This window comes from Microcebus murinus, chromosome X (assembly GCF_040939455.1).
Source record: "Microcebus murinus isolate Inina chromosome X, M.murinus_Inina_mat1.0, whole genome shotgun sequence".
Lineage (NCBI taxonomy): Eukaryota > Metazoa > Chordata > Mammalia > Primates > Cheirogaleidae > Microcebus > Microcebus murinus.
Window position 1 is genome coordinate 92,382,194 of NC_134136.1, and position 22,271 is coordinate 92,404,464.

Genomic DNA, 22,271 nt, shown 5'->3' on the forward strand with positions numbered 1-22,271 from the left:
CCTGGCATGAACTCTCCTTTTGAAGCCTGTCTTATGCGTTTATTTTATTCTCCTTTATGTTAGCAGTACCTGTGGGCCCTGTAACAGTGATAAAAAGCCAGGGCTTTGAACAAAGCCAGATTGCGTGGGTTTGAATCTTGGCCTGCCAGTTGTGTAGTCTTGGGCAAGTAAGGGATCTTTTTCATTAGTGATTCTGACTGCTACTTGTGGTAAGTTGACTTGGTGGCATTTCCCACTGGCATAGAGCAAGGTGAAGAGAAAAGATGAAATAAAATGAAATATGACCTCCTGCCATCTTTGGATTCCCAGCTTGGGTCAGTGGAATAATGAACAAGTATAATACGTGATATCCAATTAAAATCTCAACGTAAAAGGTCTTTAAAAAAATAAAAGCAATACATTCACATAATAAAAAAATTAAGGTAGAGCCAAGAATTATGAAAAGAAAAAATAAATTTTCCTTCATTTCCAACTTCTAGGTCCACACTCCAAAGGTAATCATAGTGAACAATTTTGGGGATATCCTTGTAGGAAAATTTTATCCATATATTGGCTTATACAGTATATGAATGTTTTACACTGTTGTGTATTCATCCTCTACTAGACGTTTGCCTTATTTTATACCTTGGGAGATCTGTCCATCTTGACAAGCAAGATGCGTTATTCTTTTGAATAATAGCTGCATAGTTTTACCTTATATGGATGGCCATTATTTAATGAGTTCCCTATTGGTGGATATTTATGTTGTTTCCAGGTTTTGGAGGGTGCCAATCAGTGGTTTGGCAAATGATCTTTTGCAATTGAGTGGAGAATATCTGTGGAATAAACTCCAAGAGGTAGAATTGCTGGGTGACGGTGAATGTGCATTCACACATTGATAGAGATTGCTAAATACCTCTGTAAAACTCAATCTACTAATTTAGAGACACCCCCCTCCAGAGTGTACTAAGTGACCGACTTGTTTGCCCGCACTGAGGTTTGTTTTTGTTTTTTTAAATCTCCTTTAAAATCTGGTAGGTAAAAGATGATACCTTACTTTGCTTTGCAGTTTTATTTGCATTTCTTTTATTATGAACAAGGTTGAAAATGCTTTTCAGTATCAGGCATTTTTCTTTAATTGTGATCTGCTTGTTCATAAACCCTTGAAAATTGAGTTTCTGGCTCATTTTAAAGGCTTCCTGTGGTCTTTTGGCTAGTCTGAAGTTTTTATTATTTAGGAAACTAATCTTCTCCTTTTGCTTTTTAAAATAGCTTCTGAGTTTTTTGCTTTCCTTAGAAAGGCCTTCCCCATGCCAAGGTTATGAAAAAAAAAATTTATTTAGGATTTCTTCTAGTTCTTTGTGGTTTTCATTTTTCATGTTCTAATCTGTGTATGTCTGGAGGGGTGAGACAGGATACCACTTTGTTCTCCCTATATGGTTTGGGAGATATCGCAAATCATTTATTTCCTTTACCAATTTGAAATGACACCATTTTTAATGTAGTAAATTCCTATGTAAGGGTCTGTGGTTGTTTTTTTTTGAAGACAGTGCTATATAATTTAGGAAGTCTCCGACAAGTATTCCATACCTGAAACACAAAAAAGATCTCACCTTTGGGAGTTTATATTTTGAGACATTAAGAATTTATTATCTTAAAGAATACAGGCATATTGTAGAGGCATGTACACCAGGATCTAATTATATACTAGTGCACATAGTAATATATCATTTTATCTGTTAAAAATAAAAACCCTTTCACTTCATTTCTTTGTTCTAACACGGTAAAACAGACTACTATTTAAGGAGGCATTGAGTTATATAATACATATTTTAAAGACTTTGATCCAAAATGATTAAAACAGAAATTTGAGATGAATGATTGATAAAGTATTAGCTGTGAGGAAAATTGTGTTATCCAGAATAATTCTTTGAAAGATTAAAATAGCCTTAATATATAGACTATTTTAAATGACTTAATAAAGCTGAAGTCATTTTTATAATTTACAGGAAAATGTCATTTTTATAATTGGTTTTTTTTTTTTGTTTTGTTTTTGTTTTTGAGACAGAGTCTCACTTTGTTGCCTAGGCTAGAGTGAGTGCCATAGCATCAGCCTAGCTCACAGCAACCTCAAACTCCTGGGCTCAAGCAATCCTACTGCCTCAGCCTCCCGAGTAGCTGGGACTACAGGCATGCATCACCATGCCCGGCTAATTTTATATATATATATATATATATATATATATATATATATATATATATATTAATTGGCCAATTAATTTCTTTCTATTTAGGCCGGGCGCGGTGGCTCACGCCTGTAATCCTAGCACTCTGGGAGGCTGAGGCAGGCGGATTGCTCGAGGTCAGGAGTTCGAAACCAGCCTGAGCAAGAGCGAGACCCCGTCTCTACTATAAATAGAAAGAAATTAATTGGCCAACTAATATATATATAAAATTAGCCGGGCATGGTGGCGCATGCCTGTAGTCCCAGCTACTCGGGAGGCTGAGGCAGCAGGATTGCTTGAGCCCAGGAGTTTGAGGTTGCTGTGAGCTAGGCTGACGCCATGGCACTCACTCTAGCCTGGGCAACAAAGCGAGACTCTGTCTCAACAAAAAAAAAAAAAAAAAAAAATTTCTTTCTATTTATAGTAGAGACGGGGTCTCACTCTTGCTCAGGCTGGTTTCGAACTCCTGACCTTGAGCAATCCGCCCGCCTTGGCCTCCCAGAGTGCTAGGATTACAGGTGTGAGCCACTGCGCCCGGCCTAATTGGTTTGTTTTTAAAACTTTGTATTTGGAGATGTAAAAGCCCCTGAAAATGCTAGAAGAGTGTCTGAGGTAAGTTCATATTTTTAAAAATCAAATAAGGCCAATAGCTGATGTCCTGAGAGATATAGGGTATCTTTGATATCTTTCACTGTTTCCCCAGCCATCTCTGCCTTCACTGGCCCCCACAGGGCTGCATCAGTGTTGGTTGCACATAACACTCTTGTCTTTACTTGAAGCTAACAACTCTTAGGGCAAATTATTAGAAACATAGGGCTAGAGGGATTTTAGAGATAATTTGTTTTATCCTAAAACACAAAGTTAAAAAAAAAAACTAAAACCCTTAAATAATCACTTCAAATTATTTAAAAATATCCCTACCCCCAAATTAGATCTGTCTCACCTCCCTAAATCTTGGAGTTAATCACTGCTAAAAATTATACAGATCTTTCCCAATGTTTTCCTAAATGCATACTGGTATATCTAGTGTGCTGTGTATTTTTAGACATTTAATTTCTTAGACTTATTTTGTAACTGCGTCAGAGATCTGTTTGACTTTGAACTTGGCATTTTCCAGAGCTGATTTATGAAATGAGGGGAGCAGTGTAATGGAGAGAACATAGACTCTTGAGTTTGGCAGACCTGGTTTTGAATCTTGCTGGCCTCTTTTAATGATTTTAATATGATTTGGGGCGAGTGACTTAATCTCACAAAGTCTCATTTTGCTTATCTGGGAACAATAAGGCTTACCTCTCAGTGGGGTGGGGAAGGTTAAATGGGGTTAACTTTGAGGGCTCCTTGCAGTGCTGGCTCTTAGGCACTAAAGGTTCCCTTTACTTACTTGATAAGTTCCTCATAGACTTTTTGGCAATCCAAGGCAAGCTAAAGATCTCTTGTCCAGGAAAATTCATAAATATGTACAATCTTTCCCACCTGTTCCCTCTGAAGGTCCACCCTAGCCCTGGGGTGAATACTGAGTGATTTCTGCTCTCTGCGTATGCCTGGCAATGGTCAAAGGCATTTGAGCTCCTCTAAGCAGACAGTAGTTGAAATAATTAGGAAATGAATGCAGATGTTGTCTGTTTTTTGTTTTTTTTTTTAAGACCAGTATCAGTAAAAGAACCTTTACTAAAAGCTTTGAATAAAATAAGCCAAGGAAATATGGTTCCTTCGCTAAAGAAATGAAATGAAAGTTTCCAACTTTAAAATTGTTCATGTCTCTTTATTCACAGAGTAGAAAGGAAAGAAACTTATTTAAACATTTTTTTCCTTTAGGCCTTTAATTTCCATGTGATCTCAGTTTTGAATGTATTGATCCACAAAGCTATCACAAGTAGGTGATAAATACTGAGTACTTTCTCTTGATCATTTGCAAAAATTTCTATAATAGTTATCCTTTGCTCCTACAATTTATTGTTGATAAACTGGTGGCTTCTCATTTTGAAGACATCTCTGGGTCACTTAGGGAGTCATCTTAGAGCCAAGTATTGAGTCAGTGGAAGGAAGATTGTGAAATATATCCTTTGACCAGAGGGGAGTGGCTAGGGTGGGGATGATTGGTGTTGAAGGCTCTAGTAAACACTGTAAGGCAGTGGTGTGCTTCTCTGATGTCTTTTTAGCTAGAAGAGGTACACATTCTGTTCACGAGTGTAGTCTTGATAAACAAGATGAAAATGTGATCGCTTTTGTATCATGATTTTGTTCCTGGAAGGGTTCTAATAGGAATCCATCTGGAAACTACTTAGTGTTGGTTTCATTTTCATTTGAGATTGGAATTTAAATAAACATTTTCTCTCCCTTTTGTTTTTCCTAACCATAGATACTATATTAGAGAACTCTATTCATCTTGGTGTTTAAAAAATTTTTTAAACTCTTATAAAGGTAAGTCATGGTACCTAACTTAAAAGGTAAAAACAGATGTACTGTGAAAGTCCTGTCTCCCACTCACTCAGTTTTTTTGTATCCTGCCAGAAATTGTATATACTTCTCTGCTCATAAATTTATGCAACCCCTCCACCACACCCCCACCAAATCATTGCCTGTGGTGCATACTGTAGGGTCTCCCCCCCTTATTAACCTATCCTTACAGACCTGTAATTACACAACTGCCTTACCCTTTTTTTAACAGATGCTATAGTACTCAACTGGATAGATGTACAGTTTATTGATCCAGTCCATCATTAATTGACATTTAAGGTAGTTCTGATTTTTTGCTGCTACAAATAATGCCGCATAAACATCCTTAGGTATCATGTCATTTCACAAAGGTGCTGGTATAGCTATAGGAAAAATTGATAAGAAAGGAATTTGCTGGGTTGAAGCTTAATGTGACTTGATGATTTTTTCCCCCAAATATGTTATAAAAATTTTCAAATATACAGCAAAGTTGAAAGAATTTGATACTAAACATCCATTTTGCCACCACCTAGATTTTACCATTCACATTTTACTCTGGTTGCTTTTTCAGTTCTCTTTCCATTTGTCCCTTCACCCATGAAGCCATCTTAAGTGTATGTATATATGCTAAATTTTTAACAAATGCATGCAGCTCTGTAACCCAAACCCCCATCAAGATAAATAGCATTACCATCTTGTGCTCCTTCTCAGTTCCTCCCCCAGTTGCATTCTTTGGTGGTTAAACCAATATATCCTCTACCAGGAATGCTTGAGAGTAGCCCACACTATGGTAGCAAAGAGGTTTTTTTTGTTTTTTAAAAAAGAGGCCAGGTATGGTGGCTCATGCCTGTAATCCTAACACTCTGGGAGGTCGAGGTGGGAGGATTGTTTGAGCTCAGGAGTTTGAGACCAGCCTAAGCAAGAGAGAGACCCTGTCTCTATTTAAAAAAATAGAAATTAGCTAGACGACTTAAAAAAAAAATATCTCTCTCTCTATATAGATATTAGCTGGGCATAGTGGCGCATGCCTGTAGTCCCAGCTACTTGGGAGGCTGAGGCAGGAGGATCGCTTGTGCCTAGAAATTTGAGGTTGCTGTGAGCTAGGCTGATGCCATGGCACTCTAGCCTGGGCAACAGAGTAAAACTCTGTCTCAAAAAGAAAAAGAGACAGGGTCTCACTCTGTTGCCTAGGCTGGAGTACAGTGGTGCAATCATAGCTCACTGTAAACTTGAACTCCTGGGCTCAAACGATCATCATGCTTCAGCCTCCCAAAGTGTTGGGATTACAGGTGTGAGCCACTGTACCCTGCTTGTGTTGTTAAATTTTTGATGTGAAAAATGGTGTCTTATAGTTTTAAGCTGTATTTCTCTTATTGTGAGTAAAGTTAAGCATATGTTTACAAGCCATTTGTATTTCCTTTTCTGTGAATTATTCCTTCATATCCTTTGCCCTATTTTTCTGTTGGGTTGTAGATCTTAGCATTCTTTATTTCATGTGAACATCCATTTATGTTAATAAAAAATTAATTTTTAATCTATGACTGGGCTTAGAATTTTTAATAAAATTTACATGTAATATGTTTTATGGTGCTTTCAAAGTATTGTTAGTACAAGTAGTTTTAAAAAAATTTTTTTTTTTTTTTTTTGAGACAGAGTCTTGCTTTGTTGTCCAGGCTAGAGTGAGTGCCGTGGCGTCAGCCTAGCTCACAGCAACCTCAAACTCCTGGGCTCGAGCGATCCTTCTGCCTCAGCCTCCCGAGTAGCTGGGACTACAGGCATGCGCCACCATGCCCGGCTAATTTTATATATATATATCAGTTGGCCAATTAATTTCTTTCTATTTATAGTAGAGACGGGATCTCGCTCTTGCTCAGGCTGGTTTTGAACTCCTGACCTTGAGCAATCCGCCCGCCTCGGCCTCCCAAGAGCTAGGATTACAGGCGTGAGCCACCGCGCCCGGCTAAAAAATTTTTTTAAATTATGGGAGTAATGAAAATTCATTGTAGTAAAACTATATAATGAAGCAAAAAGAAGCACCACCTTTATACCATTAAAAATAACCATTATTAATATCTAGATATATTTCCTTCCAACACTTTCTCTGTGTGAGTGTGTGTATGTACATATATACATACGCAGATGGTCCCTGACTTATGATGGTTCAACTTATGATTTTCAACCCTAGGATGGGTTTATTGGGACATAACCCCATTGGAAGTTGAGGAGCATCTGTATACATAGTGTGTGGATAAAATATATGGTGCATACTGTTTTGTAATTTTTTTTTTTTTTTTTTTTTTGAGAAAAAGTCTCACTCTGTTGCCCAGGCTAGAGTGCCTTGGCGTCAGCCTAGCTCACAGCAACCTCAAACTCCTGGGCTCAAGCAATGCTCCTGCCCCAGCCTCCCGAGTAGCTGGGACTACAGGCATGTGCCACCATGCCTGGCTAATTTTTTCTATATATTTTAGTTGGCCAATTAATTTCTTTCTATTTTTTTAGTAGAGACAGGGTCTCACTCTTGCTCAGGCTGGTTTTGAACTCCTGACCTTGAGCGATCCACCCGCCTTGGCCTTCCAGAGTGCAAGGATGTAATTTGTTTTTATATATAATATTTTGAGAGCATCTCATTATTAAATAGATTTCTGCAAGATGGCTGGGCCAGGACAAGAATGTTTGTACAGTGGTAGGCAGAGGGTAGTTATGAAGCAGTATACTGTTATTAAGAGCATGGACTCAGTGGTTAGACTGCCAAGGTTCAAATCTTTGCCCAACAGTTTACTAACTGTGACCTTAAGCAATATACTTAACTTTACATGCCATAGTTTGCTTATCTGTAAGATGGAAATAATGGCAGTACCTACCTAGTGGCATTTGTTGTGAGGATTAAGTTAGTTAATATAGGAAAGTGCTTATAGTAGTGGCTGGATGAAGTATTTGCTGTAGAAATGTTACCTGTTGTTCTTATTATTTATACAAGGGATTGTACTTAAAAAAAAGGCATACAGAATGGGTATCAGAGAGAGAAAAGACAGAGTAGGAAAGTGTATTGGGTATATGATATAAGAATTCTCGGCTTAGGAGATGAGGGCTGAGAAATCATTTACAATTTAAATAAAGTTGCTGGCCGAAGAGTTTGCTTCATATCCAGTAGCCAGTGCAGAGCCTCAAGTAGATTGGTAAATAAATAGTCCTTGTAGTAGAAAACTTAGGGCCTGCTATTCAAGAGTATTTGTTGACTAGGGTTTGAATCAAGCCCAGCTGGAACTGGGCTTATTCATAAACAGAAAGATTTTGTAGAGCCAAAGTAAGTCTTTTCATTAGCAAATGTGAAAAATACCCCAGTCCTACTACACCAAAATTAGCTGCACAGGAGAGAAGGGAAATGTAATACTGTCTTGCTTCTAATGATAATAGTGGTATTTTCTACAACTTGTGTATTAACCCTTAGGTTCTTTCCGTGGCTTGTTTTCAGAAGCCATTTTTGTCCCTGTATGTTCTTCATCAGCTGACACTTGAATGTCTTCTGTTCATAAGCTGTTGCTTCCTAGGAAGATTTATACCAAATAAGTGACAATGTGATATGTGTGACAGGGGTTCAGAGGTAGAACAAGTCAACGGAAAGGACCTCAGCATTAATATACAAGTTATAGAAAGCACCACTATTATTATTTTATCATTAGAAGCAAGACAGTATTACATTGCCCTTCTCTCCTGTGCAGCTAACTTTGATGTAGTAGTACTGGGGTATTTTTCACATTTGCTAATGAAAGATTTACTTTGGCTCTGCAAAATCAGTAAAGACCAATCATTAACTGATGAGCAGGTAAATAAAACGTGATCTCTCCATACAATGGATATTATTCAGCCTTAAGAAGGAATGAAATATTGACACATGCTCCAACATGGAGGGACCTTGAAAACATGCTAAATGAAAGAAGCCAGACTCACGTGAAGCAGGAGTAGAGAAGGAACAAAGAGAACTCTTAGAACAGTGTATAAATTGAACTAAAATAAACTTTATCGAAATAAAACATTCATTCAGAAAAATATACAGATCGTGTTTAGGCCTAATGAATTTTCATAAAGTGAACATCTGTGTTACCATCCATCTAGATCAAGAAATAGAGTACTGTCAAGCACTCTAGGAGGCCCTACCCCCAGTGGTAACTACTATCCTGATTTGTAGCATCATTAATTAGCTTGGCTTGTTTTTGAACTTATTATATAAGTGGTTTCCTACAGTAGGTACTCTTCTGGCAACTTCTTCATGGCATTAGGTCTACGAGTCTCATCTATGTTGCTGCATCTAACAGTAGTTCATTCTCATTGCTGGATAGTATGAACATGCTACCATTTTTTTTTTTTTTTTTTTTTGAGACAAGGGTATTGCTCTGTTGCCTAGGCTGGAGTGTAGTGGCGTGATCATAGCTCACTGCACCTGCAAATTCCTCAAGTGATCTTCCTGCCTCAGCCTCCCAAGTAGCTGGAACTGTAGGCACAGCTACCAAACCTGGCTAATTTTTTTTTTTTTTTTTTTTTAGTAGAGACAAGATCTCTCTATGTTGCCCAGGCCTCAGGTGATCTTCCCACCTTGGCCTCCCAAAGTGCTGGGATTACAGGTGTGAGCCACTATGCCTGGCCAATATACTACAGTTTACTCATTCTTCTGTTGAAAGAAATTTGGGTTGATTCCTTTTGGGGGCTATTACGAATAGTGCTGCTTGGCCTTTGGATGCACACATGTACACACTTGGGTGAAATCCTAGGAGTAGAGTTAACTGGGTTAGAAGGTATCTATATTGCCAAAGAGTTTTTCAAAGTGGTGGTGCCAATTTGTTCTTCCAAAAGCACAGTACTTGATTTATTGACATAAGACTATAATATAAAAGATAAGGTTTTAGTTCCCTTAACCTCTCCATTCTCTCTCTATCCCCTCTAATTTTAGATACTGTATTTTTAGTTTTCCAGCTGGATGCTGTTGTAACTTAAAATAACAAATCTTTGCTCTTCCATTAATTTTTGACAGTAGCTTTTGTCCACTTGCGATAAGAGAAGGATATTAGACACCACCCCCTCGATTGTGTTATTCAGAAAAGGAAGAGGCCCTCTTTCATACAGAGAGGAAATGTATAGAATTTAAATCTTTGCTATGTCATGTGACCAGGTAGTGTTAACAAGGGGAAAAATCCCCACGTGAATAAATAAGGTTACCAATACGATAGAAAAGAGTAAGGTAAAATTATTGATACAGGAATAAAATACTGGAATAAAGGCATCTTTACCATGTGTATTATCTGTATTAGGGCAGAGAGAGCTGCTTAAAATATCAGTCTCAAAATTTCTATGGTTTAACATGAGAGAAGTTTATTTCTTGTTCACTTAATAGTCAAGTATGGGTTTTCTTTGTAGGTGGGGTGGCTTTCCTGTATGTACATGGGATTTAGGGTGCAAGCTGCCTTCATTCTGTGGCTCTGCGATACCTTAGCAGCGGTCCCCAACATTTTTGGCACCAGGGACTGGTTTCATGGAAGACAATTTTTCCATATTTTGAGGGGAGGGTGGAGCTCAGGCGGTGATGAGTGTGATGGGGAGTGGCTGTAAATACAGATGAGGTTTCCCCAGCTTGCCTGCCGCTCACCTCCTATGCACCCCTCCAAGTTTCATGGGAGACAATTTTTCCACAGGGGGTGAGGTGTGGGGTGGCAGCGGCAGAGCTCTGTGGCCCAGTCCCTAACAGGCCATGGTACCAGTTTGCAGCTTAAGGGTTGAGGATTGCAGCCTTAGGGTCTTGCAGACCTCTGTTTTCAGACAGAGTGGGGGAGAGATGGTGGAGAAAGAATTGTGCTAAGAATAAAAGTCTTCTTGCAGAAGGGACTCTGCTCACATTCAGTTGGTGGGACCTTCACATGGGAGTCCCACTTAGATGTAAGGGGGCCGGGAAGTGTAGTCCCTGGCTGGACACTTGCCCCATAGTGCCAGCTCCACAGGATATGGGAGAGCATGGGTTTTTGGTGGATAGCTAGGTAGCCATCTCTGCTGTCCTGTCTCCTTGAGGATAAGACCTGAATACTTAATGTTTATTAATGGGGGACAATTTAGCTTATGTTAAGGTGCTAATTATTTTAAATGGTGAATTTTTCTAGGGAAGTAAGTTTAGATTTGTAATTGAATGGCATTTTTGGCCTCCTTTGCTAATTTTTTTTTTTTTTTTTTTTTTTTTTTTTTTTTTTCTATATATTTTTTTTAAACTACATAACATTATTTCTTTTTTTTCAGGGTGAACCGCGCATGTGTACTCCTTTGCTAATACTTGTGTGATTTGTTTTAACTTTAATTTCCTTATACTTTATAGTTAGGTCACCTCTCAGTGAAACTTAGAAACTACCATATTTACATTGATTTTACAAGCCACTAAGAAAGAGAAAAGCTGTCGAACTCTGATGTGCAACTGGTTGTTAACATTGATTACATTTGATTTAACCTCTTCTTCCATCTTTTTTCTCCTTCCTCTTCTCTCTAGTTTGAAATTGGCACAATGGAAGAAGCTGGAATTTGTGGGCTAGGGGTGAAAGCGGATATGTTGTGTAACTCTCAGTCAAATGATATTCTTCAACGTCAAGACTCAAATTGTGGTGGCACAAGTAACAAGCATTCCTTGGAAGCGGATGAAGGCAGTGATTTTATAACAAAGAACAGGAATTTGGTGAGCCCAGCGTACTGCACACAAGCATCAAGAGAGGCAGGTCGTGGGCGAGAAGCTCGAACAGAGCCCCCTAATGGTCAGCAAAATTCAGAGTACAACAGGAACAAAGAGAAAACCTTAGGTAATAATCTCCGTGCAGTGGTTGGGCATTTTCCCATACTGCTCATTCTCCTTGTATTTTCTGCAGCACAGGTGGTGACGAACAGGGCCAGTTTGGAGGTGCTTAGCTAATGCGCCCCTTGTCTTTAGTGAGGTCGGTCTCCCTGTCTGCTGTAGTTATGTGCACGAGGCGAAAATAACAGTAGGAAGCTTAGTTATTTCTCTCTAAATAATCAGAATTTGGCTTTCTGAAAAATTTGGGGCCAATTTGACAAGTGAAATTTGACTTGCCTTGTTTGTGTCTTTAACACATTGCCATGTTAGGCAAAAAAATTTTTTCCTTGGGGGCTGTGGTGTTTTATTATGAAATAGAATAAAAACTTCAAAAACAAAATGATCCTAGCACTCTAGGAGGCCGAGGCGGCGGATTGCTCGAGGTCAGAAGTTCAAAACCAGCCTGAGCAAGTGCGAGACCCCGTCTCTACTATAAATAGAAAGAAATTAATTGGCCAACTAATATATATATATATATATATATATATATATATATATATATATATAAAAAATTAGCCAGGCATGGTGGCACATGCCTGTAGTCCCAGCTACTCCGGCACTTGCTCTAACCTGGGCAACAAAGCGAGACTCTGTCTCAAAAATAAAAAATAAAAAAACAAACAAACAAAAAAAACCCAAAATGATCCTTTCTAATTTACTGAAAAATTTGTTATTTTTTACTGGTTTCTGTGTGTGAGTTATATGCAACTTGAAAAATAGTTCTTGTGGCTCCCAAGGTGAAGAGACATGTGAGTTACATATGCTTCATGAGGCTCTGGGCTCAAAACTAGCATGAGTTAAATACAACTCACATGGCAGTTAATGTGTTAAGTAGTCTGACCAAAAATTGCTGTGAAAACTATGTATTTGATCAGTTTATTTCAAAATAGCTACAGAATTTTAGAGATAAAATAATGTTATCTGTGGTTAAGAAGGTAGTTTAAGACTAGCTTTCAAGGGTGTATGTTTTTTTCTCTCTTGCTATGTTTGAGATTTAGGACTAAGAATGTGATATGCTAAATCTCATGAAACCCCTTTTCTCTGAAACCCCTTTTCTTTTAGCCTTATTAGTTGGCCCTCAGTTTTTTATATGTATCATACCTAAGATTTACAGTGTTTGATTGGCATGGTTTTGAATGTGACAGAACATTGGAATTATCTTTATTAAGTCCATGTTTTGCTACCCTGGGAAATGTAAACATTTATAGGAATATGAAAGTAATTTTAATTCCTTACAAACAAGACACATTTCTTTAAAATCAGCAACCCCAATTGTATGTTAAAAGCAGATGGAGCCTTAAAAGGTTTCATATAATGTTAACATATGACCAAGGTATGTACCTCAGAGGATTGAAAATGTATCCACAGAGAAACTTATACACAAGTGTTAGTAGCAGCATTATTCGTAACAGCTAAAAAGTGGAAACAACACAAATATCTGTCAACTGATAAATGGATAAACAAAATATAGTGTATCCATACTATGGACTATTACCCAGCCATAAAAAGGAATGAAACACTGACACATCTTATGTGGATGAACCTTGAAAACATTATGCAAAATGAAAGAAGCAGGACAAAAAGGCCATACATTGTATGATTCCATTTAATTTAATTTAATTAATTAATTTATTTATTGAGACAGAGTCTCACTTTGTTGCCCAGGCTAGAGTGAGTGCCGTAGCGTCAGCGTAGCTCACAGCAACCTCAAACGCCTGGGCTCAAGCAATCCTACTGCCTCAGCCTCCCAAGAAGTTGGGACTATGGGCATGTGCCACCATGCCTGGCTAATTTTTTCTATATATATTAGTTGGCCAATTAATTTCTTTCTATTTATGGTAGAGACGGGGTCTCGCTCTTACTCAGGCTGGTTTCGAACTCCTGACCTCGAGCAATCCTCCCGCCTCGGCCTCCCAGAGTGCTAGGATTACAGACTGTATGATTCCATTTTATATGAAATGTTCAGAATTGGCAAATCCATGGAAACAGCAAGTAGATTTGTGGTCATCAGGGCTGGGGAGGATGGGGGAGTGAGGAGTAACTGCTAATAGGTACGGGTTTCATTTTGTCCTGAAATTAGGCAGTGGTGATGGTTGTGCAACTTTGTGAATAAACTTTAAAAGGATGAATTTTATGGCATGTATTTTTTTATCTCAAAAAACAGATGGAGCTTGAGTTCTATAATCTTCATAAAATTATAAGTTAAATTACAGTTATTTCTGATCATATTCAGTAATCATGTTTAATCATCTCTTAAAGGTCTTACTGGCCTTGTGCTGAATGAGAGAAGGTTTTGTTAATAAAATTTTATGTGGGTAGAAAAGCTTTCTTTTTTGAAGTTAGCCTGCATATTAAATACCAAGGTCATTTTTAAAATACATATTTTTTAATGAAATATCTTACATATAAGAGTGAACATTTTAAAAAATAAAAATGGTACCTATCACACAGCTTGAGAAATAAAACGTTATCACTGATTTTGCAATACCATTTGTCCTTTCCTATCTCAGCCACCTGCTTCTCCCTGCCAAAGTCCTTAAAATATTTTCCCTAAGGGAAGAGCTATCTTGTCATCCATTTATTTGCACTAACCTTGGTTAACACACGGAATATACTTAGTAAATCATAAGAAAACCATAAGTTATTTAAATTATTCATAGGAAAAGATACATGTCACTAGTGATTATGTGCGTGTTAGAGTGTAGTGCCAACTGAAACTCCCTTTGAACGTGCTTCTGTGTTTGTACTTGGTTAGGAGGAAGCTTTTAAAAATATTCTCTGCCCTTTGTAACTTGCCCTTTGTCTTAACTTGCACATCAATGATTAGGCAAGGAAATTTTTAAGCCTTCAACAAGAGTTCTTATAAATAGTTAGCAGTGTTAATGAGTAAGTAAAGAAATTTAAGCCAAGGGAGGGAGGGGGTCTGCTAATCTAGAATTTAAAAACAGCTTTCTTAATTGATCTGGTAAATCCCTTATTCCTAATTATAGGCATAAACTTATTTTACTCTGGATGTCAGAACATGGGAAGTGTTAGTAGAATTTACAGGTTAGATTTGATCTCATTCTTTTTTCGGGACTTATTTCTTGTTAATCATCAGGAAAAGAAGTTTTATTGCTGATGCAAGCCCTAAACACCCTTTCAACCCCAGAGGAGAAGCTGGCAGCTCTCTGTAAGAAATATGCTGATCTGGTGAGTGTTCTATTAAAGGGTGTGGGGTCATATAAAATATAGCGAAATGTTTGTGTGCTTGATAAATTTTTTTAAGTGCAATTTTGATACAGATTTAAATGTAAAATTATATTTTATTCTAAAGTTGAAGGGGAGACTGATTTCTTGGGGATTTTATTGGTTGCATAGTTTTATTAGGTAGTAATATAGAAAACATAATGCTAAGATGTGGCATAGATTTTCTAAAATTCAGTTTTAGAGCATTTCTAAGTCAACCTTTTGATTGCTGTGTTGTGATGCCTTAGGTGCCAGTCATTTGGGGTGTAGTGGTTCCTGTATTTAACTTTTCCTATGGGAAGTCTAGAGATCAAAGCTCTGTTTTGATTGAAATTGTGAGTTAGATGAAATAGTCTGCTAAAACAATACTGTGTCTCAGGAAATACTTATTTAGCATCTACTATGTGCCAAGCATTCTTTTTTCCATTTTCCAAAGAAATTGACCTCATTGGAGAGTTTGTTCTGGGCCTATGTTATTTCAAGTAGTATTAATTCTTTTTTTTTTTTTTTTTTTTGAGATAGAGTCTTGCTCTGTCACTGAGGCTAGAATGCAGTGGCATCAGCCTAGCTCACAGCAACCTTAAACTCCTGGGCTAAAGCAATCCTTCTGCCTCAGATTCCCAAGTAGCTGGGACTACAGGCGCATGCCACCATGCCCGGCTAATTTTTTTTTCTATTTTAGTTGCCCATCTAATTTATTTTTATTTTAGTAGAGATGGGGGTCTTGCTCTTGCTCAGGCTAGACTTGAACCCCTGATCTCAAGCAATCCTCCTGCCCTGCCTCCCAAAGTGCTAGGGTTATAGGTGTGAGCCACCACGACCGGCCTAAGTAGTATTAATTCTGTTTTTGGAATTATGGAAGCACTTTCAACCTGGAAACTCTGCCATCCTATTTAAATTGAAGAATGGAAAAGTCATAGCACCCTTTGGAGGAAGAATTGTGGGAAACTTAGAATAAGTGGTTCTAATATAAATGCTAAAATTACCGTCTTTTGTGAAATACTTAGGTGAAGTTTTTATGCATTTTTATCTTTTGTTAAAACAGTTATTCCATATCATAAACTATTACTTTTTATCAATGAGCAGCTCTAAAAAAATTATGTTTGTTTATTACTTAAAGAATGACAGTTACTTTTCCTCGCTATATAAAGTGGCCCAGGTATACCTCACTTAGCTGGCATTCAGCAGTCTAGCCCCTTCTATTTAGAGTAGCAGGAAACCCTGTGCATCAATGAAAATGGCCCAGAACAGTCACAAATGGAAAGATGGAGGAAAACACAGTATGGTTGGATTGCTGGCTTTAGGAAAGGAATGCTTTCATAGGTTGTAGAAGCCAGACCCTACTGGTGCCATTCACCTGAGGAGAATTATGAAAGAAATAGTGGAGGTCGGGCATGGTGGCTCACGCCTGTAATCCTAGCACTCTGGGAGGCCGAGGCGGGTGGATTGCTTGAGGTCAGGAGTTCGAAACCAGCCTGAGCAAGAGCGAGACCCTGTCTCTACTATAAATAGAAAGAAATTAATTGGCCAACTAATATATATAGAAAAAATTAGCCAGGCATGGTGGCGCATGCCTGTAGTCCCAGCTACTCAGGAGGCTGAGGCAGGAGGATTGCTTGAGCCCAGGAGTTTGAGGTTGCTGTGAGCTAGGCTGATGCCACGGCACTCACTCTAGCCGGGGTAACAAAGCGAGACTCTGTCTCAAAAAAAAAAAAAAAAAGAAATAGTGGAAAAAGAAAACATGAACAAAAAAGGGAAAAGCAAAAATAGAGAAAAAAGTAAAAACAAAAAACCCCAGAAAAAGCAGTATATAGAAGGTTAGCTACCTGACCCAGTGATACACAACAACAGATAGTCATGAATGGATTAGGAGAAGAACAGATAGTCCAGACTGGGGATCACACTTTAAGTAGCAGGGGTCTAGGGTGTTTTGTTTGTGGGTTTTTTTTTTTAGATAGAGTCTCACTTTGTCACCTCAGGTAGAGTGCAATGGCGTGATCATAGCTCACTGCAACCTCAAACTCCTGGGCTCAAGTGATCCTCCTGCTGGGTCTACAGGTGCATGCCACCATACCCGGCTAGTTTTTTCTATTTTTGCACCATAACTGGGATTTTCCATCAGGGAGACCTTGTGGCTACTACATTCACCAGAGCACATGGGCTCATGAGATTGTAGCATTTTGCTTTTGTCTGCGGATACCATCAACTTGATCCTTAAGTGCTTTATAATGCTATTCTTTCCCATTCTTTAGTCAGTTTGTGTAGATTATTATAGTGATAATGAGAAATCTTAGTATCTGGTTGGGTAGGTATATCCTCTTTACTCTTTTCATCTGCAGTATCTTGGCTATTCTTGGCCCTTTATACATTTTCAATTCAATTTAGTAGTGCAATGGGGGGTAGAAACACCATTTGAGATTTTAAAGAGCATTTCATGGAATCTGTAGATGCATTTGAGGGAGAATTGCCATTCTTATATTAACAGAACTTAAAATGTGGTTATCCTTATGGGAAAAAAGGAAATTAGATCATTATATACCATATATAACAATTCCAAAGAGATTAAGGGCATAAGTGTCAGATTAAGCTTTAAAATTTTTGAATATTTAGATTTATTAATAGGTTAACATTTTTTCTAGTCTTGGGTTAAGGAAAGATTTTCTTTCAGCACAAAAAGCACTGTCAGAGAAAAGATTGTACAAATTGGCTTTATGGAAATTAAGATTTTCTCTTCCTCAAAAGACACCTTAAAAGAAAGTGAGAAGACATTACAGACTGGGGAGAACAGATTTCCAACAAATACAGTCAACAGAAAATTTAATATCAAGACTATCTAAAGAACACTGATAGGAAAAGGACAAATAACCCTATAGAAAGCTAGGCCACAGGCCTGGCGCCGTGGCTCATGCCTGTAATCCTAGTACTCTGGGAGGCTGAGACAGAAGGATCTCCTGAGCTCAGGAGTTCGTGACTAGCCTTAGCAAGAGCAAGACCCCGTCTCTACTAAAAATATATATATATATAAAAATTAGCCAGGCATGGTGGCGTATGCCTGTAGTCCCAGCTACTTGGGAGGCTGAGGCAGGAGGATTGCTTGAGCCCAGGAGTTTGAGGTTGCTGTGAGCTAGGCTGACACCACCGCACTCTAGCCTGGGCAACAGAGCCAGACTCTGTCTCAAAAAAAAAGGTGTGTGTGGGGGCATGTCATAGAAGTAGAAAAACAAAGATACAAAGATATCTTAGAATCATAAATATACGAAGAGATGTTCCACCTTATTGGTGATCAGGGAAATGCAAATGAAGACCACAATGAGATGCTATTTTTTGTCCATTGTAGTGGCATAAATTAAGAAATCTGATCATACTATATTTTGGAGAGGAGGTGGCTCTACGTGATCTCTTACACATTGCTGCTGGGAATATGAATTTGCCAGCCACTCTGGAAAGCAGTTTGGCATTGTCATGTGAATTCAACATTTAGAAATCATTACCCAGCAACCCCACTTCTAGCTTTGCACCCAAGAGAAATTCTTGGTACGTGCATACCAGGAAACACATATGAGAATGTTCATACCACCATGAGTAATAAAACTTGGAAACTGCTCAAATGCCCATTGACATAAGAGAATGAATTAATAAAATGGTTTTTTTGGGGGGTGCGTGTGGTATGTTTTTAAAAAGTAGAATATTCTATAGCCTATGGGCCAGAGCTGACGGAAGTCTGTTTTTGTACTGCCCATGAGCTGTGATTGGGTTTATATTTTTAAGAAAAAATTTACTAACCCCTGATGCCAACAATTTGAGCCCTAGCAATGTCTAGAATTGTGCTGTCCAAGATGGTAACTGTTAGTCACATGTGGCTATTTAAGTTAAATTAATGTAAATTAAAGAAAGTAAAAACTTCAATTCCTGCTTGACATGCCTGGCTTCTAATCCCAGCATTGCCACTAGCTGGCGAAGTGACCTTATGCAAAGCATTTTATGTTCTTGCATCTTACTTCACTTATGCATCTGTAAGAGAAATAAAAAGGCTTGCATTTAATATTCACTGTAAAAAATTCAATTCCTCAGTTGCACTGGCCACAATAAAGTCAAAACAACTAAAACCAAAAAGATTTTAATTTTTTTTTAGAACTACACACAGAAGAAATAAAATAACAAAAAGGGAAAGCAAAGGAATAATGAATATGGGATTCAGGATTGTGGTGACCCAGAGTCAGGGAAGGCAGGGGAGCTACATGCCAAGGTGACGTTACTGCTAATGTGTGCAGAACCTGTACTGCCACCCACTAGTAAGATTACTTTACAACATCATTATACAAAAACTGGTTTTTCCTGCAGGAATTTCAGTTAAGTTGTTTTTAATATCGGTAAGAAGGTTGCTGGATATATTTTGATGGGCCACAAGATGTCACTCTTGCTCTTGAAATTGTGACTCAGCAACATTTCCTTCTTCAGTAGAAGCTGTATTGAAAGGTCAGTGAGGCTGCCATCTTATCTGTTAATGTTGATTTCACCTTGAAATAGACTCATTTGCTCCGAACCTAAAATTGCAGCAATTTTCTCACACACAAAGAACCCTGAGTGCTGCTTGCTGAGTTCTGAATTCTGATGACTGCTTCAGTACAGTAGTAGCCTGTGGGTGTTTTTTCAGAATAGTAACACTTGGTGTTGATTTCCTAAAACATTAGTGTTTCTTTCTTTTTTTTTTTTTTTTTAAAGAGACAAAGCACAATAAACCCATATTTTGTATTTGAATTTCAGTGGGTCTTGTAATAGGTAGGAAATAGTCTAGGTAATCACCCAGCAAACAGCAATTCAGGACATGCCTGGCTTTAGAAATGACTTAATCTTGGCCTTCAACATTGGAGTACGTCTCAGCTAGAACAAAGGCTAGTTCATTTTCCAAAGGGTTAAGGCCGGAACACTTGGGCAGTGTTGCCAGTGGACCTTAGGAAACTTGAAGGGCATTGTCAGTTCAAAAAGCATAGGATTATAGCTAGAAATTGAGGAGCCCACGTTGTCTATTGAGTCATTGAGTTGAAACCAGGAAGAACAGCTGTAGGCAAGTTGGTAGAAAATCAAGGACCCCAGGGGATAGCAGGTCAATATGGAAGTCAAGAAAGCCAGTGAAGGCCGGGCGCGGTGGCTCACGCCTGTAATCCTAGCTCTCTGGGAGGCCGAGGCGGGCGGATTGCTCGAGGTCAGGAGTTTGAAACCAGCCTGAGCAAGAGCGAGACCTCGTCTCTACTATAAATAGAAAGAAATTAATTGGCCAACTAATATATATATATACAAAAATTAGCCGGGCATGGTGGCAAATGCCTGTAGTCCCAGCTACTTGGGAGGCTGAGGCAGGAGGATTGCTTGAGCCAGGAGATTGAGGTTGCTGTGAGCTAGGCTGACGCCATGGCACTCACTCTAGCCTGGGCAACAAAGCGAGACTCTGTCTCAAAAAAAAAAAAAAAAAAAAAGAAAGCCAGTGATTCAGGCTTCTAGGTTCAAATCCCCACCTCACTCAATGCTAATTATGGAATCTTGGGCTGATACATTTCTTCTGTAAAACATGGATAATATAGGTGAAAATTAAATAGATCTAAAGGGTTAAAGAAAGATTTAAGATTTTTCCTACCCTAAATTTGCTCACTTTTCTGTCACAACTGGAAAAGAGAGAAGGTTGGCAGCATAGTATGGCATGAAACAATTTAAATAAAATATTATACCACATTTATTTAGCTTCTTGCAAATATGTTCCTTAGCTGTTGTTATAATTCTCCCAGCCATAACTCTTAAGGTTTTTTACCACACTTCCTAAATGTAAAGTGCTTGTTAATTTTAGCTGGAGGAGAGCAGGAACGTTCAGAAGCAAATGAAGATTCTGCAGAAGAAGCAAGCCCAGATTGTGAAAGAGAAAGTTCATTTGCAGAGTGAACACAGCAAGGCTATCTTGGCAAGAAGCAAACTAGAGTCTCTTTGCAGGGAACTTCAGCGTCACAATAAGACATTAAAGGTTAGTTGGTTCATTTTTCTGTTTTTCGGGAGGGATTAACTTAGCTGATTTATAATCACCATGTACCTATTTGAAATAAGTTCTTGTCTCTACTTAGAGACAGAGATACTGCCTTGCTTTCTCTTTTGCTTGGGTTGATGCCATGTGTGAAGTCATTGTAAATGAAAGACCAACTATTACTACGGAAGTTTGGGTTTCCTGTTCAAGGAAGAGCTCCCTAGTTATCTCATACTTGGTCACAGGGTGTCTAGATGGGATTGATGTCTATGCCTACGGCTCTGCTGCTTAGAGCCATGGCTTAAGAAGCTTAGAGTTGCCAATTTTCTGCTGATCACTGATGTAGCTGATCACCAAGTAGGAAAAGCTGCTGTAAAATGAGAAACTAGTTACACACTTGAGTTAAAGTGAGTTTAAGAAGGGAGAACTCCTGTTGAACTCTTGGGTGGATGTTATGGCTGCATTGCCTGAGACCCACTCCCAGCTATTCCGTGGCTAAATACTTTTAGAATGGCGCTTACACCTTGGCTAATTATAAAGAAAGAGGTAATAAGTACCCAAAGATTAGTTGGTATCACCAGGGGAAGAGGGAAAAAGAGCAAAGCCACAGGAAGGAATCTGTGAGAATGGGCTGGGCCTGTCCTTGTATACAGTTGTGTATGACTTTGAGTAGGATCTCTGATCAAATACCTCCCCACCCTCCAACAAAATCCCCAAGGCCCTAGAACGTAGGAGCACTCTGAAAAATGGATCTTCACCTGATGTGGGAGTCATTATTTTCTTCTTTGCTTTTGAACCCTTGATTGAGATCTTAATTAAAGCAGGTGGTATTTTTTTTCCCCATGGTAAATCAGTATTTGGAGTGGGCTGATAACTGTTTAGACATGTACAGGTCTTTTGAGACTTGTATCATAGCAAGAGTTGGAAATAAGCTTTTTAAAATAAGGATTCCATTTGTCCCTTGCCCTCTAGGGTGTGGAAGGTGTGACCCAGAAGGTAAGCTGCAAATTGGGGCAGTGTCTCTTCAGGCTGATCTAAGCTGATGCACCGCATGACCAGCCAGGAGAGACAGTAGAGTGAACTTAGATAGTCACATCGCGCTTACTGTATAGCAGGACGGTCTGTGGTTACTCTACTTAGGCAAAAGTGCTTGCTTTTACATGAGGGCCTTCTGGTCGTACATAAGGGGCAACAATTATAGTTCAGAAGCAACACAGCAGGGCAGCAGGATATGAACCCACATTGCAGCAGCTGCTTTTGTGAGCATGTTATCTTTAGGTCTATACCATTAACAGAAATTATTTTGGATAATAAGGAGGAAAATATGCAGCAGGCACGAGAGGAAGAAGAACGACGTAAAGAAGCAACTACACATTTCCAGATTACTTTAAACGAAATCCAGGCCCAGCTAGAGCAGCATGACATTCACAATGCCAAGCTCCGGCAGGAGAACATCGAACTGGGAGAGAAACTGAAGAAGCTCATCGAACAGTACGCGCTGAGGGAAGAGGTACCGGTGTTTGTTTGTTTCAGCAGCTTC

At 38.7% G+C, this 22,271-nt stretch overlaps 1 protein-coding gene across 1 annotated transcript in view; it reads left to right on the forward strand.

The window, feature by feature from the left end:
• TXLNG (taxilin gamma) overlaps positions 1-22,271 on the forward strand; it is a 47,158-nt gene that overhangs the window by 11,703 nt on the left and 13,184 nt on the right. Inside the window, exons 2-5 of the mRNA XM_012784721.3 lie at positions 11,161-11,464; positions 14,597-14,688; positions 20,564-20,734; positions 22,047-22,241. Of these exons, the coding sequence (XP_012640175.2) occupies positions 11,161-11,464; positions 14,597-14,688; positions 20,564-20,734; positions 22,047-22,241 (762 nt within the window). The remainder of the gene's footprint in view (positions 1-11,160; positions 11,465-14,596; positions 14,689-20,563; positions 20,735-22,046; positions 22,242-22,271) is intronic.